This window comes from Mchenga conophoros, linkage group LG3 (genome assembly GCF_057382185.1).
Source record: "Mchenga conophoros isolate Kocher_MC1m ecotype Shallow Benthic linkage group LG3, M_conophoros_male_GT1.1, whole genome shotgun sequence".
NCBI classification, from domain to species: Eukaryota; Metazoa; Chordata; class Actinopteri; order Cichliformes; family Cichlidae; genus Mchenga; species Mchenga conophoros.
Window position 1 is genome coordinate 25,774,306 of NC_140528.1, and position 15,868 is coordinate 25,790,173.

The window sequence follows — 15,868 nt, forward strand, 5'->3', positions numbered from 1 at the left end:
TCCCTCTCTAGTGTTTTGTGTATATGTGTAGTGACCCACCACGGTGAATACTGCGAACCAGCAACTTCTACCCATTTAATATTAAACCCATAAGTAGTGTTTATATCCTCCCAGGCCTACACTAAGCCATGAAAACGACTGCGCTCCACCCCCACTCCAAGCACACATCCACTTTGAAATTGTGGAAGATTAAAAGCTTTGTAAGAACCTTCTGACATTTTACGGGAAAACACTCAGTTTCGTTGCCTTAGCAGGTGGTTAGCGGAGCTTAGCATCAAAACTGGAAGCTGGGCTTGACCAAAAGTAAGCAAACCCACCTGCTAGCACCTCCAAGAGCCAATTTTCACATCTGAACTCAGCACAGCATTGGGAGAATCAAGTCAGGATCGTTGTCCAAATTAGTTTGCCTTTTCTCACATGTAGCGCACAACGGGATATTTTCACAACTGGAAACACTCAGTCTGGACTTAGTGGGCGCTACCTGGTTTGCAGATATAGTAAATGGGATATGTGGTGCTCTCTAGTTAGCACACTGTGAACTATTTGGATTATTACCTACTCTGTTCTCACTGAGCTTAGCAGGTGGGTTTGTTGCTTCTGGGAGGAGCCAGACTGGCTCTTTCAAGTCCTCATGCTAAGCTAAGCTGGCTAGCTGTTAGCTTAAGTTCTGTATTCAAAGCACATACGTGAGACTGGTGATGGTCTACACATCGAGGTGTGTTTCCCAGAAGTCAGGCCGTTCCTTTAACTATTTTTGGGAACATATTTAGGATTGTTTTATTGCTACTGACATTCAAATTTTTTGTTGAACGCCTTGTTTGAGGCACATCTAACCAGCAATGACTGACACTAAAGCCAAGTGATTTTTCTCTATTCTGTCCTTTTTCTCTCAAACTACATCTGTCTGGTACTAATTCTAATACACGGCAGGACAAAATGTGTATTTTAAACTGCAACTAAATAGCAGTTTAAGTGTTTTTTGTTTTTTGCCTCTTTAATGCTCATCGCGCTGGGCAGAAACACACCGCGCTGAATTTGATTTGAGCTGGTTTCAAATACTAACTGAGGAGTGAGTAACCCTGATTACAAGCTCCATAACTAATCCTAACACTAAACTGATCAAAACCAGGAGCAGATTCAGTCGTTCGCACTGTCAGATTCTGCCATTTGAACGGATGTTTCACTGCCTAGTGGAAGGTTTTTGCTCTTCAGCCACCAACACTGTGTAGGAGAACGTGTGACTGTCAAATCACACGTGTACAAAACATTAAATGCAAATTTAAAAAAAAAGAAGAGAGATGATTAAAGCAGCGTTACTTAATGCCAGGATGGCTGATTTTTCTTTTCACAGCTGTATGAAATTTGTGCTAAAATGTAAAAATGTTTCACCAAAGTGATTTTTTTTTTTTTTAACTCCAGAGGTGTTTAAGGGAACACGTTTTTTTGTTTTCTTTATTCACATTTTGGCGGCTGAGTTTCAAGCACTTCAGACCAAGAGACTGACATTATTACTATTAAACTTTAAAATCACTATTTTTAACACCTTTTCACATCGAGCTGTCAGCACACAGTTTTCACACTCTACATTTTATTTATAATTAAAAAACAAACACAAAGCACCAAATGGTCTGAGCTGGTTGAATGCTAATCTTTTCTTTTCTGCACATCTTTCGGTGTACTGTCCTCTTTGTTCCTCCAGAGTTTTCTAATTCCTACCTCTACACTTTCCTTTTAGTGATTTCCTTATCATTTTTACATCAGCGCCGCAGCCCTAATGGCTGGAAAGAAGCTAGAATTGATTCCATTGTTTAAAAAGAAGAAAAAAAAAAAACTTGCACAGACAAAACTTCCCTGCACAGTGCAAACTACTGTATGCATAAACACATCAATAACTATCATCTCATTCTTTATTTTTGTGTCTTTTTTTAAAAAGAAGAAATCTTGTTCACATGTAATATAGAGATCAACCCACTTGTTTTATATACGTTAATTTTTTTTTCTGTAAAGCGTTAGTCATTGTATTTGATTTTATTTTTGTAGATATAAAAAAATGATGTATAAATTATTTTCTTCTCCTTTGTTTTTAAAATTGGTGAGATTGTTAGCTGCACAGAAGGAAAAAAGAGCTCATGTCTCAGATTCATGTGTTTTGTGAGATTAAAAAAAGAAACTGGTTAAAGAGGACTGGCGTGCATTGTGACTCTTTGATTCAAATATATTTTGTTGTGCCGTCTTGTTTTGTTTTTCATCTCTCTAAACTTCGACCTCTCCTGTATCTGCACATCAGCCACCTTAGTCATCAGTTATAAATATTTTCCTGGCATTTCTGTCTATCTTTCATGGAACAGAAAGTAGGAAGAGACGATGTAGGAGAGCCCTCGTTTCCGCCCCCCCAAGGAAAAAGCAAAACAAAACAAAAACCCATATTTTAGGTGTGATTGTGATAGATTGTAACTGAAAAAGTTAGAAAAGTCTGATTAGTGCGTTTTTTTGGCTTAGAAACCAGATTATTAAAGATTCATGGACAAGACAGGAACCATAGTTTCAAAATAAAAGCATGAATGAGAGTTTCTAAGGCTTTCTTGGTAAATCTGCTTTTCTGTATTATATGGAAACGATATAAAAATGCAGTTTCCATGTTAAGAGGTTGTAAATAAATAATCAGGTGGCTGTGGAAATACATCCAGGGAAGTTTTTAAGGTTTTTGCGAATATTTTCGCATTGTCTTTGAGTTTGAAAGTTCAGTCTTATTATGAAAATCCCTACCGGAAGCCGAGAATACACTCCAACTGTGCCGGTTCAGTACTTGCGTACGAGACCCCCCTCACAGCGGGACACCGCAGAAGTAGATCGGGGATGAGGTCTGACCCGCAGCCTGTTGTTGATGTTCGCTGGGGGGATTTTATTAAAGAGAAAAGTAAAACAAAGTGTGCGCACAGCGGAGATTCAACATTCACTCCTGCTGTTAACGAGCGAGGAAACTGGACAGATGAGAGAAAGTGAATTGGAAGCGTTTGGAGTCGCTTTTGTTGGACACTCTGCCCTCTGGCACCGCTGCTGCTGCTAACAGCGGCTCTTTGTGCTGCAGGCTGCCGCTTTTTCCTTCAGGGAGAAAGGTAGGACCTCTGGAAAAACCTTCCTGCAGGTATTACAGTAGTTTATTATACATGAATTTCTCCAGCACCACAACACTTGATAGAAGCTGGTGCTCAGCCTCTCATCCGTGGACTTTTACGCACAGTGTGCTTAAGGACGCACTTTGCGCCACGCGTGTGGGTAGACTTATTTCACTATCGTGAAATAAAAGACTGGTGACCAACTTATTTGCTGTTGGTCACCAGTCTGTGGCTCACAGCAGCATCACTTCAGCCTGCATGCTCTGCTTTGTTTTAACACCGATTCTCTTTGACGCTTAAAGTAAAATCGCGTTACGTGCAAACCTTCCCTGGAAGCGCCGTCACATCTATCATGTCAGCTGTTTGAGTGTTTGTAGAGTCCTGGATTATTCAACTACTCTGTTTAGGGTTGACTCTTGGAGTGAGGACAGGAGGCAACCCACACCTCGCTGGCTCACTGCCACCCGGAGGACAGGAGACCCCTGTGAGTCACAGAATTAGACATGAGGCTAAACAGCGACAGAGAGTTAAAAACATCCTAAACTGATTTAAAAAATACAAAGTTTCACCTGCTGACGAATGCATTTTATTTAAACACGAGTGGAAGGACACATAGTGATATGAAGGCAATGAAAGCTTTTTAAAAATGCAAATCCACAGATAGTTATCTCTCAGCATCAGCAGAAGTGGACGCTAGTAAACACTGACGACAACAACAACTTAGGACTTTGAGGCAGGCCTCTTAAATTCAAATTTAGTTTAAGTGCTGGCAGTCCCCTTTCCACACTGCACGTGGAAAATCTCACATGACAGTGGACTGCAGTGTAAATCAACTAGTGAATCGATTACAGTGGGATAGCCTTATCTGATCAGTGTGATCGATGTGATTAACTGTGTCCTGTCAGCGTGAGAGAGAGAGATGAGGGGCTGGTTTTGTTCACATTCATGGCACAAAATAGTTTCCAATCTGTCAGAAACATTTACTGTAAATTCTGACATTTTGCATTAAGTTTGTGTTTGTCTGCAGAGATAAAATATTCTACTTGAGCATGTGTCAGTATGCCTCCCATAGTCAAGGACATCCATAGAGGTTTGCACTCTCTAGACACACAGAGGTAACTGTGGGGCTGTTTTTCACTCAGTCCTGATGGTTTGTAACCACCACTCTCTCATGCTCCTTTTTCTGTTTGAGACAGTATTTGAAAAAACCCCAAAAAAACCCCTTTGTCTTGATGAGAGGAATCATGCTCAAACTGCAGCAGCTCTGAAGATAATTTTTCATCGTGTCAACAGGGAATATGAGTTCTTAGGTCAAAGTGATTTCCATTTTTATCCAGAAAGTTGGCAGAGCGCTCTGCCCAGCATGGTGCTGTGACAGGTAGTCCATACAGCCATGTCTCTCTCTAAGGGGGCAAGAATGCCGTTTTATGCCCTGTGGACACAGCAGACAAAAACTATGCTTAGCAACTCATTGCTAAACTCTTCACTTCATTTATGTGTTCCCTCTTTTAGCTCATATACATTCAAAGAAGGTTTTACATGAAAACTGAGGAGACATTTGACTTTTATTGGGATAAAAGTCCTCACTTTTTAAGTAGAGATAGTGTCTCTCTCATGAATCCAAACCTGGAGCTGGTTCCACAGAGGAGGGGCCTGAAAGCTGAAGGCTCTGTTTAACTGTTTGTTCTAAAACATGGCCAGATTTCTAAATAATCAGGTCAGTGTATGTACAGTCAATTATATGTGAGCCACAAGCTCTAGGCCACATCCACACGTACATGGATATCTTTTTCAGTATCAGTATCAAGAGGCCAGTAATATATCACTAATATCATCATCTCACACACATAGCTCTAGCTTTAAACATACAACTAACTCCAACTTACTTTTTAATTCTTCTGTTTATAAGGGGCTGTTAATCAGAAGAAAGCTGTCTTAAAAAGGAAGGTGTGAAACAGTTTGTCCGCTGTGAACCAGAAGCTCAGGATTCACAGTTTTCTTTCAACCTATGTTTCTTCATTACGTCAGTGCAAGCAGATATCCTAATATGTTCCCTGATAAGGCACACATCTCCAGCTGAGAACAAAGAAGCCCCACCCATCTGCTGTTTAAATATTTTGTTTGCTAGGAGCAGCCAATCAGAATAAACTTTTCTAACAAGGAGGGGGAAGGGAACTAAAACTGCTTGTTTTTGACAGTGAAGAGAGGGGGTGCACAGAGCCCGAGTATAAAATGAATGAGGGTTATATTTAACTGTGAGTTATGCAAAACTGCATGAGTGAAGTCTAATAAATATATGGAAGTTGAATATAACATGTTCCCTTTTAAAGATGTGGTCCTCATTTCTGCATTATTAAAATAATAACAGCTTCTACAAAGTAAATAAATCAGTGTGTCAGAGAAATATTGATATTTAAGTGTCAGAAATTTTCAGTGACCCTCTGTGGATGTCAGACAACTCCACATGAAGGTCCGATCTCCTAAAATTGAAACCTACTCATGCGCCTTCTTGCAAAATGTCCGTCTTCAGAAGTCCATGTTTGAATCACATGAAAGCCGTTAAGTAAAACCTGAAGTCTCTAATGTGGAGATGTGATGCTTCAGGTCACGGCACAAACTGAGAGCACGAGGTGGCTTGTTATTAGATTAAGTGTCCGCTTTTTCTGCAGGCAGTTTGGAAAGTACCCATGAGAAAACAACCCGGCTCTATCTGCATGAAAACAAAAACAGATTACAGGTCTGTGGATTCAGAGGAATGTCCTTACAATGATGCCAGATTTGCTTAGTTTAAAAAAAGTCTTGAGGTGTGCAGTTGAGGGATAAGAGAACAGGATGGGGTGCTGCTGAGTTGATGTTTTGGTCGCCACGACAACTGCTCCCCCTCCTGTCTTTTCTCACCGCTAGCCTCCCATTCATCCCCATTGTAGTAGCTAAGCTCCGTTGCCCCAGGAGACCACGGGGGACAGTTGGGGAATGTGGGCGAGAATGCAGATCGCAGACCGACCCACAACAAAACACTACGGAAGGTTAAATATACTGAAATAAATGAAGCTCACTTTAAAAAGCAACAAAGTGCAGGTTCTTTATTCTTTTTTAAACTGCATGTTTCCACGTTTTTCACGTATAAGACAGCAGGAATATTTTCAAGCGGCTGCCATGTTGGGCATCTGTTCCTGTGTGTCCTGCACACTGGAGACTTGCAGCCTAAGAATAGAAGGTGATGTGGTTGCCCTTCATTGGCTGAGAACACACTTGGAGCCAAATCACTCAGTTTGCTCATTTAAAAAAAAAAAAAAGGCAGAATAATGGGCTCAGTTATGCTCTTCCATACACTTAGAGTGCCAACATTTCAACAAAGCTGTCTCTCTTCTTGTTGCCATTCCTCAGTATGTGTCCCTCTGAGACTGTTTTACTTCTGTCTCACATGACAAATTATCTTTTTCCTATCCCTCCTTCTCTTCATTCATCTCTCTGCCTCCTCTCCCCGCTCTCCCTCTCTCTTCTCTCTCAGCTTTCTCTCTCTCCCAAATGGTCTCCATGCCTTTTCCAAACACTCACCCTATGTATAATTAATCTCTCACTCTGTCTTCCTCCCCCATCTTTCCGTCTTCTCCCAAGGCTCCAAGATAGATTCCCTCAGGAGTAAAGTGGATCTGCTGCGCCTCCCTCTGGCCCTCTCTACCAAGTCCATCAGCAACTGCAAGAGCCAGTTGGGAGTGGTCTGGGACAAGGGCGGTTTGGGGACAGGAGTGGCCCGGAAACTCCGCCCACCGCCGATCACTGACATGGACAACGAGTCAACGTACTCGGGATACTCTTACAAGTCATCCCACTCGAGGAGTTCCCGCAAACACAGGTAGAAGAAGCAAGCTGAGCAGCAATGCTGTCCAGTGTTTGTGTTTGTGTCTGACATTGTCCTCATCCTGTTTTAAAATAGCAGAGCATTTCTGAAAGGCCAAGCTGAGGTCATTAAATCTAAATTCTAATGATCGATGAACTTTTCAGTCATATTACAGCTGGATGTCACAACTCTTACAGTAATAAACCAAATCTGTGATTAGGACGTGAGCAGCGAAACTATCGCTATCAAGTACTGTGATCACATGTCATCATGGTGCATAACAACCACATGACAACAAGCGAAAATGACACTTCTGACATCTTAGAAAACCACTGAATCATTTTAATTTCACAACAGTAACATCTAATTTGTATCCACAAAAATTTTAATATTAGACAAATATGCGAAATGCAGGTGTGATTTATCCACACCTCCCCGGTCCTCTGTGAAAAAAGAATTGCCCTGTTTGTTAAATCATGAATTAACTTTGATTAATTGCACTCGGGCTTTATTACTGCTAGACCTGTCAAATCAAGAAATCACAAAAGATCGCAAAAAGCAACACATCATGCCATGACTTAAAGAAACGGCTGACAAACAGCCAGTTATGTCTAAGCCATGTCTAAGGCTTTGTGATTCCATGAACCGCAGTGAGAGCCATTATCCACTAATGGATAAAACTTTGAAAAGTGGCGAAGAGTGTCCTGCCTACCAAAATGACTCAAAGAGCACACTGACGACTCATCTAGGAGGTCGTAAAAGAACCTAGAACAACATGTAAAGAACTGCAGGCCTCACGTGTCTCAGATAAGGTCAGAGGTTATGATTCAACAATAAGAAAGAGACGGCAAAAGTGCCATCCATGCGAGAGTTCAAGGAGAAAACCACTGCTGAGCAAGAAGAACACAAAGGCTCGTCTCACATTTACCAAAAAACATCTTTGACTCCAAAGACTTTTGGGGGGAAAAAGCTGAACTTTCTGGAAGATTTGAGTCCTGTTAGATCTGCATTAAACTGACACAGCATTTCAGAAAAACACCATCATACTAACAGTCAGACATGGTGGTGGTAGTGTGATGTCTGGGGCTGTTCTGTTGCTTCAGGACATGAATTCTGATCCCTACCAGATAATCCTGAAGGAGAATATCCAACCATCAGCTCATGCTCAAGAGTGGAACAAAAAGTCTTCCACATGTGAAAGCCTCAGTTTTTTAGTTTTTTGGCACTGCCAGTTTTAGGGGCACTTGCATTTTAATGCAGGCTGTAGGTTTGGAGAACTGTTTTCCCCTTAATAATGAAATCATTGTCTAAAAACTCCAAAAGTTGATTCTGTTCATCTGGACGTAGCGTTTTCAGTGGGAGAACACGTCCAGAACATGTTGGATTTTGTTAAGAAGGTGAGAGATGTCATTATGGAGGCAGATGAAACCGTGGTCTCGTACGATGTTACATCTCTGTTCACTTGCATCCCAGTCACGGAAGCGTTGGAGGTAGTTTGTAAGAGATTACAGGATGACCTCAACCTCAGCAACAGGACCACTCTCAGCATCGACCAAGTGTGTTTGCTTTTGGAACTGTCTTCATTCCACCTACTTCACGTACAAGGGTCAGTTCTACAGGCAGAAACATGGGTGTGCCATGGGCTCCCCAGTTTCACCTATCGTGGCCAATTTGTACATGGAAGAAGTGGAAAAAAGGGCTTTGCTATCCTACCCTGGAACACCACCAAGCCATTGGTTCAGATATGTGGATGACACCTGGGTGAAAATAAAATCTCAGGATGTACCACAATTCACGGATCACATTAACTCGGTGGACCGACACATCAAATTCACCAGGGAGGATATGAAAAGTGGCAGGTTAGCCTTCTTAGACTGTGAGATTTCCATCAGTAATGGGGGACATCTAAAAGCTGACGTGTACTGTAAACCTACACATACGGATCAGTATTTAAAGTTTGACTCTCATCATCCACTGGAGCACAAACTCTCCCACTGAGAACGCTACGTCCAGAGGAACAGAATCAACTTTTGGAGATTTACTTACCTGGATGACTGAGCACGCATCAAGACATAGTCTAAAAACTGCATTTTGTCTTTACTTTAGTTATCTTTGTCTAGTATTAGAATTTGTTTGATAATCTGGAACATGTAAGTGTGACAAATATGCCAAAAACTAAGAAATCTGGAGGGGAGCAACTATTTTTTCACCACATTGTATTGCTATGTCATCAATGGACAGTCCGTTAATTGACATATAAATCATCTGACTAAAATCAAACAAACAACTCTAGAGCGCGGGCATTTACTAGTAAATAAACAGTAACACATATCTTTAAAGACACTAGATAAAGTCAACACGCTGGTTACATGAAACAGTAGTGTATAATTACATTATATGTTCATAATAACAATGCAGTGGATTATGGAAAAATATAAAATGATGTTTTTTTGTTAAATAGCAGAGTTTCACCACAACCGCTTCTGAAGAATCAGATCAAAATCTGCTGACATGAATTAAATGTTGTGCGTTTGTAGACGATAACTACTTTTTTCTTGTGTGTGTGCAGGGAGAGAAGGGACAGGCATCGCTCTAAGAATCGCGATGGCAGCATCCGTGGAGAGAAATCTGTGGTCATCCAGGCTCCGGGGGAGTCGCTGCTGGACGCAGATTCCCCCAGAGAGGACGACAGGGTGAGAGATTCATTTTTCATTTTTAGTCTTGTAACAAATGTTCTTCATAGCCGCAGCATTTCTGACACTGACCTCTTCCTTCAGGATGACAACTGGGGTGAAACGACCACGGTGGTCACCGGCACCTCCGTGGACAGCATCTCAAACGAGGACCTGACGCAGCTATCTAAGGACTCAGACGACTCTTCAGCGCTGGAGTGCCGGCGTTACATCAGCCCAGCGCTGGGAGCCATTCTGGGCTTCGTCTCTCTGATCACTCCACTGGCCTTCTTGGCCCTCCCACAGTTCTTGTGGCGGGACTCACTGGACCCTTGCGGCACGCCGTGCGAAGGCCTTTACATTTCACTCGCCTTCAAGCTCCTGATCCTCCTCATCTCCACGTGGGCGCTGTTTCTCCGCCCGCCCAGAGCCGCTCTGCCACGCTTCTTTGTGTTTCGCTGTCTGCTGCTTGCGCTGGTCTTTCTCTTCGTGGCGTCCTATTGGCTCTTCTATGGGGTGCGGGTGCTGGAGCCCAGAGAGACAGACTACAGGGGGATTGTGGGCTATGCGGCATCTCTGGTGGACGCGTTGTTGTTCATTCAGTACCTAGCCCTCGTGCTGCTGGAGGTCAGACACCTGCAGCCGGCTTTCTCTCTGAAGGTTGTGAGGAGCACAGATGGAGTCAGCCGCTTCTACAATGTGGGACATCTCAGGTTAGTAACTGTGGAAAATCAGGAGTATTTGTCTATTTTTTGTGTCTCTTTTTTTTCTCGAGTTCTCTGAAATAATGCTTTTTAAATTTCAGTGACACTTGCTGCAGAGTTTGGCCACGCTGTAGTAGGGGGCAGCATTTCATCACTGTTTGATCTGTCTGGGTCATGTTCGTTTCAACCCACTGCTAAGATGTCCAAAAAAAGCCCACTTTGTTTCGCACATGCATTATTTTCTCCAAACCGCATGTGGATCAACCCACAAAAAAAAGTCCAGATTTTGTTACGAAGTTTTCCCCACAGTGTCGGTGGAACTGTTCAGTCCTACAACTTTGACTGACTCTTGACCTCAATGCATTGCACTAATTCTCAGTTTTAGTCATTGCTCTAGTTTTCCTGCAGTTACCAACCAAACCGCAGTGAGTGGTTTTTAAAATATGCAAAGATCGTGTGGATGGTGTTGCTTTCATTTTCTGTGGGTGGTTAGGAAGTCACGCCCGTGCTATGTGTGTTAGACCCCTCTTAACCTTTGGCTCTGCTGTGAAGCTGCAAGCATGTGCTGGTGGTGCAAGCAGAGCGATCGGACTAAAAACTCAACACAACTGCAAAATATGTGGCCATAATTAGGTGATGATTTTATTTAGAGGATTGCAAATCACAATAACAGTCATCTTCAAGTTAAAGACATTATAGATGGAAAAAGGAACAGCCCAGCAACACTCGAGAAGGGGAGAAAAAAAATAAGCTCTGGATGGACCAGACAGCTCAGGAGGGCAGACGTATGCTATAAATGTCCAATTGCACAGCAGGATGGGTGAGAGCTGATAAGGATCACAGATTCAGACGGGATCAGGCCCAGATCCTGTTCAGCTCTGATCATTTTGCACTTAACTCAGGTTGAACATCCTCAGAGTGGACTGAACTCTGATCAACCTTTCTGGAACAGGAGACTCCAAAATTGTCGATCTCACAGTTATTCAAGCCACAGTTTCTTTTTAAACTCAGAGTTTGTTGAACCTGCTTCCTGTAATACGGCCCTGGTGACTGTGGAGGTCATTTGAGTGCAGTGAAGTCATTGTCACGCTAAAGAAACCAAGAATATTGTAACTTTGCGTGTTGCCATGGAGCAGTAAACACTGTGGTCATAAAGGGATGGACATGATCAGCAACGATACTCATGTAGCCTGTGGTGTTTAAATAAAGATCAGCTGCTATGAAGGGACCTAATCTGTGCAGAGGAAACATCCCCCACACCACCAAACCACCAGCAGCAGCCTGAACTGTTGATGAAGGCACGGGGGAGCCATGCTGTCATCTTCTTTGTGCCACTACACTTACCATCTGCACCAGCAGGTTGTCTCAATCATGTCTACATGCCTAAATGCAGAGCCCTGTGATTGGCTGATCAGATATTTGTGTTCATATGAGTTGAACAGGTGTTCCTAATGAGGTGGCCAATGCAGCGTACTTCATAGCAGAGGATTGCTGTTGCATGTGATTTCTGATAATTCTTGCAGTGCTGTGCACTTTTTTTTGTTTCACACTGACGTTGTTAGTCCACAGCAACCGTTTTTTGAGCGGCACTCCATCTGAGTGACTGTTGCTGTTTCTTCCTGTTTCAGGGGCAGTAAAGCAGCGAGGATGTTAAGGTTGCCGACGCTGATAACAACTCTGCGTCTGTTTTAACAAACTTTCTTCCTCTTTGTTGTGCAATGCAGCATTCAGAGGGCCGCAGCGTGGGTTCTCGATCAGTACTACAGCGACTTTCCGGTTTATAACCCTGCGTTGCTTAACCTCCCCAAGTCCATCCTCACCAAGAAAATGTCTGCTTTCAAAGTCTACAACCTGGGGGAAGGTAACAATTCAGCTGAGGAAAAAAACCTTATCAGTCCGAGTGAAATAAATGACGCTGAATGAAAAAGCAGTTTTCACCTCCACATGTAAAGCCATAGCTTCAGATTGCATAGTGAATTTCACACAAGCACGAGTCTATTAATTTATTTCTTCCAAATTCTGCATGGAATAATAACTGATAAGCTCATCAGAAGTATCAGAGCCACCCGTGTTACTCTGCTCACGAATTAAATGTCACATTTCTGTTCACAGACAACAGCACCAATAACTCCACAGGCCAGTCCAGAGCCATGATTGCAGCGGCCGCTCGGAGAAGAGACAACTCCCACAACGAGTACTACTATGAAGAGGCCGAGGTGGAGCGAAAGGTCCGCAAACGCAAAGCCAGGTACTAACGGGTGTGTGAATACAGAAGCATTCACTGACAAAGATGCAGAAGTTGCAGACTTGGTTAAACTTAAAAGTTTGTTTTCCTACTAAAACATAATCATATAAACATACTCAAAGATAAGAAGGAAGCACAAACACAAAAAATGATGTTAAGATGTTTGTTGTCATGAACTAACTAAATTTGTGGAATTCATATTATTACGTTTTTACCTGAAAGTCCTAAAATGATGCTCTTTTTTTTCCCCCTGGGGTAATAAACATAGAAGTATAGAGTTTGTAGTTTGTAATGTACATGACATCGGTTTAGTGGAGTCATGGTGTCCGTAATCCTCACAGGCTGGTGGTGGCAGTAGAAGAAGCTTTTACCCACATCAAACGTCATCAGCAGGAAGATGCAGTCACTTCGTCTCCCAAACACCCGCGGGAGGTGATGGACCCCAGGGAGGCAGCTCAAGCCATATTTGCCCCCATGGCGCGGGCCATGCAGAAGTACCTTCGTGCAACCAGGCAGCAGACTTACCACAGCATGGAGAGCATCATCAGCCACCTGCAGTTCTGCATTACCCACAACATGACACCAAAGGTAAGGAGGGTCAGTTTGTGTGCGTGATTTTCCCCAGTTCAGTCCTGGGAGGAGACACACATCCCTTTAGGGTTGTGTCAGGAACGTAGAAATAACAATATGATACAATAAGCAGAAATGCACTATTTCCAGCTAAAGGTTCAAATAAATGAATTCTGCTCTTGTGTAAGTAGACAAAGTATGAAAACAGTGTGAATTTCTTTTATAAATGTTTTGCATTTGATTATGAATTGTGATCAAAATTGTCCAGCATTAAAGTAGTGGCAGCATTTTATTTTGACATCACATCCAGCCACATTAAACAGTGTGATGGAGTTTGTTCACAAACCGTTCTGCGCATTTTCTGCTGTCATTAAAGGCTTTCCTAGAGCGTTACCTCGTCCCGGGCCCCACCCTGCAGTACCTGGACAGCAACAGGGGGCGCCAGTGGACACTAGTGAGCGAGGAGCCAGTGACCGCCTCTTTACGTCAAGGCCACGTCTTCTGCCTGAGGCGCCTCGACCTTTCTCTGATTGTGACAGTAACGCCGCTTCCTTTCTTGCACATAGCCGAAGAGTTTATTGACCCTAAAAGCCACAAGTTTGTCATGAAGCTTCAGTCAGAGACGTCTGTGTAGGAGGGGAGAGGCACCGGGCAAGGCAGAGGAGGGGCAGGATGTCGCATCATATGTACTAATAACTGAGGGCTAATTTTTGGGGGGGACTTTTTTAAGGTATATTTTGTTTGTTCTTTATTTACTTTGCAGTATTTAAAACCTGATTGTCATGACTGTTTTTCAGAGTGTGAGACAGAATGGTCTTTACTGACATGAATATAGGAAAAACACCAAGGCCACAAAAATAGCAGGTCGCTGACCATCTTCTGTTTACTTGTTTGTAAAACTGCTGACTGTTAACTTCGCTAAGTGATTCTACTTCCTGTTGTTGCATTTTGTTTGCTCTTTAAATGAAATTTTTATAAATGTGATATTGCACCATTTACCTAAGATCCACCCATGATAGATCCATGTAGGAAAATATTCGAGTATTCTTATTGTTCTAAATGACCTTTTCTGTGTGCAGTTAGACCTGAAAGGTTTCGGTTTACTTTATCTTTCTCAGACTTAAGCTCAGTTCTCTTTTCTTTCTTTAGCATCTTCTTTTTTTACTTTTTTTAAAACTTTTTTTTAGTTCCTGACAGACGGACCTTGAAAGGCAAAAAATGAACAGAAAACTTTACTAAAAGTTTGCCTGACATTGATAGACTGCTTTCATAACCTAAATATGGAGACATGAAACCATCTTTGAGTCATTTCTTCTTATATTTTTTTATTCCACTGAATGAAGGTGAAATGCTAACTTTGCAGTAAATATGTTGTTTATGTGGTTTGGTCACTCACTGAGAGGTCCATCAACAGAAATGTCTTACATGATGAGGTAAAAAAAAAAAAGAAGCTAAATTAGGAGCAGGGAATGGAGCCTTTCCCAGCTATCGTAGATCAAGAGGTAGCTGGGCTAACAAGGAGAGGCAGGCAACCACATTTAGAATCAAAAGTTGAGAAACTCTTCACAAATGGTTGTTTTGAATTCAGAACATTCTTGCTGTGAGGTAACAGTGCTAACCACCGCACTATGCACTTCCCACTTTATAAAGTCTTCCTCTATAAGCAAAAATACTGCATTTAATAATTTTAATTGGCCTCATGAATGCATTTAGTCTTTATGGCCTATTTTAAAGTCCTATTTAATTAACAATAGCGATGGATTAATGCTGGTAAAGTCGGGCCTATATTAGCAGCGGGCCTGTAAGGGAACAGCTTATATCAGGCTGTTTTGAAACTGCAGAAGCTCTAAAAATAAAAACTTCATGTAAGTGTTTCAAATGAGAAAACCTTAAAGAGTTTCATTGTATGGGTGCCCTTTATTACTGCATTATGAAACATGAGCAAGTATGGATGACAATAAAACCCACAAAAGGTTGATTGTATTGTTAAATCTATGAAACTGAAGCAGCAGAAATCCACCTATGCTTAGGTGGTGCAGACATTACACCACCATTGGCACCCGGAGCTTATCTAGCCCTGTGCTATGTCTGTGTATGGGGGTCAACCTTTAATGGTTATGAGTAGATGAATCTAATAACACTAGCTAGAGCCTGGTTGTCTGGAGTAATAACAAAGGTATTGATTTAAATGATGGCTATAATTAGGTGTCTTTTGTCATTCAGAAATGTCTTTTTTTACACTACAAATAGTCGTGTTACTGATGAGCAGTTTACATGTACATGTAGAGTGTTTCCCTTTTATAAATGTAATTTTGTATTTTATCAGGTGTATTTTGCTGTCACTTTGTTGTACTGCAAATAATCTCTAACACTCATCTTTACAGATCACTGTCTTTTAAGGTTGTTTAATCTTAAAAAAAAAAACACTATTAAATGATGTCAGTCAAACCTCTTATGTGTCACCATATGTTTGAGTTGTGGCCGGGTTTTTTGGTACTGAAAAAGGGAAGTGACGCTGACATAGCAGTAGTGTGTGCACCCAAACACGAGGTGACAAATTTCCAGTCATGAGATTCCATGTAGCTAAAGTAAGTTTGAATTTGAAATACTACGGAAACATAACCTATGATAATACAAATGTGATACAATTGAAGATGAAACCATGAAATAAATCCAAGAGAAAAACTGAAAGAAAGGTGTGAAATGTTCCAAAAAATAGA

General features: G+C 41.9%; 1 protein-coding gene across 2 annotated transcripts; it reads left to right on the forward strand.

Annotated features, from left to right (window-relative positions):
- The first annotated feature begins 2,833 nt into the window (after positions 1 to 2,833).
- LOC146577869 (vang-like protein 2) lies at positions 2,834 to 15,599 on the forward strand. Of its 2 annotated transcripts, none has more exons than XM_085256099.1 (8): positions 2,834 to 3,116; positions 6,735 to 6,972; positions 9,527 to 9,650; positions 9,735 to 10,342; positions 12,058 to 12,194; positions 12,446 to 12,581; positions 12,920 to 13,166; positions 13,525 to 15,599. In XM_085256099.1, the coding sequence occupies exons 2-8, from the start codon at positions 6,902 to 6,904 to the stop codon at positions 13,780 to 13,782; spliced, it is 1,581 nt and encodes a 526-aa protein (XP_085112225.1). In that variant the 5' UTR covers positions 2,834 to 3,116; positions 6,735 to 6,901; the 3' UTR covers positions 13,783 to 15,599. The 2 variants fall into 2 exon arrangements, with proteins under 2 accessions (XP_085112225.1, XP_085112234.1); XM_085256108.1 differs by lacking the exon at positions 2,834 to 3,116 and adding an exon at positions 3,118 to 3,145.
- The last annotated feature ends 269 nt before the right edge of the window (positions 15,600 to 15,868 follow it).

Bases quoted from the DNA above. Each gene is read 5' to 3' on its own strand.
- LOC146577869 (XM_085256099.1), top strand. From the start codon at position 6,902: ATGGACAACGAGTCAACGTACTCGGGATACTCTTACAAGTCATCCCAC. The intron at 12,582-12,919 runs GTACTAACGGGT...TAATCCTCACAG, and splicing joins GTCCGCAAACGCAAAGCCAG to GCTGGTGGTGGCAGTAGAAG. The intron at 13,167-13,524 runs GTAAGGAGGGTC...CTGTCATTAAAG, and splicing joins CCCACAACATGACACCAAAG to GCTTTCCTAGAGCGTTACCT.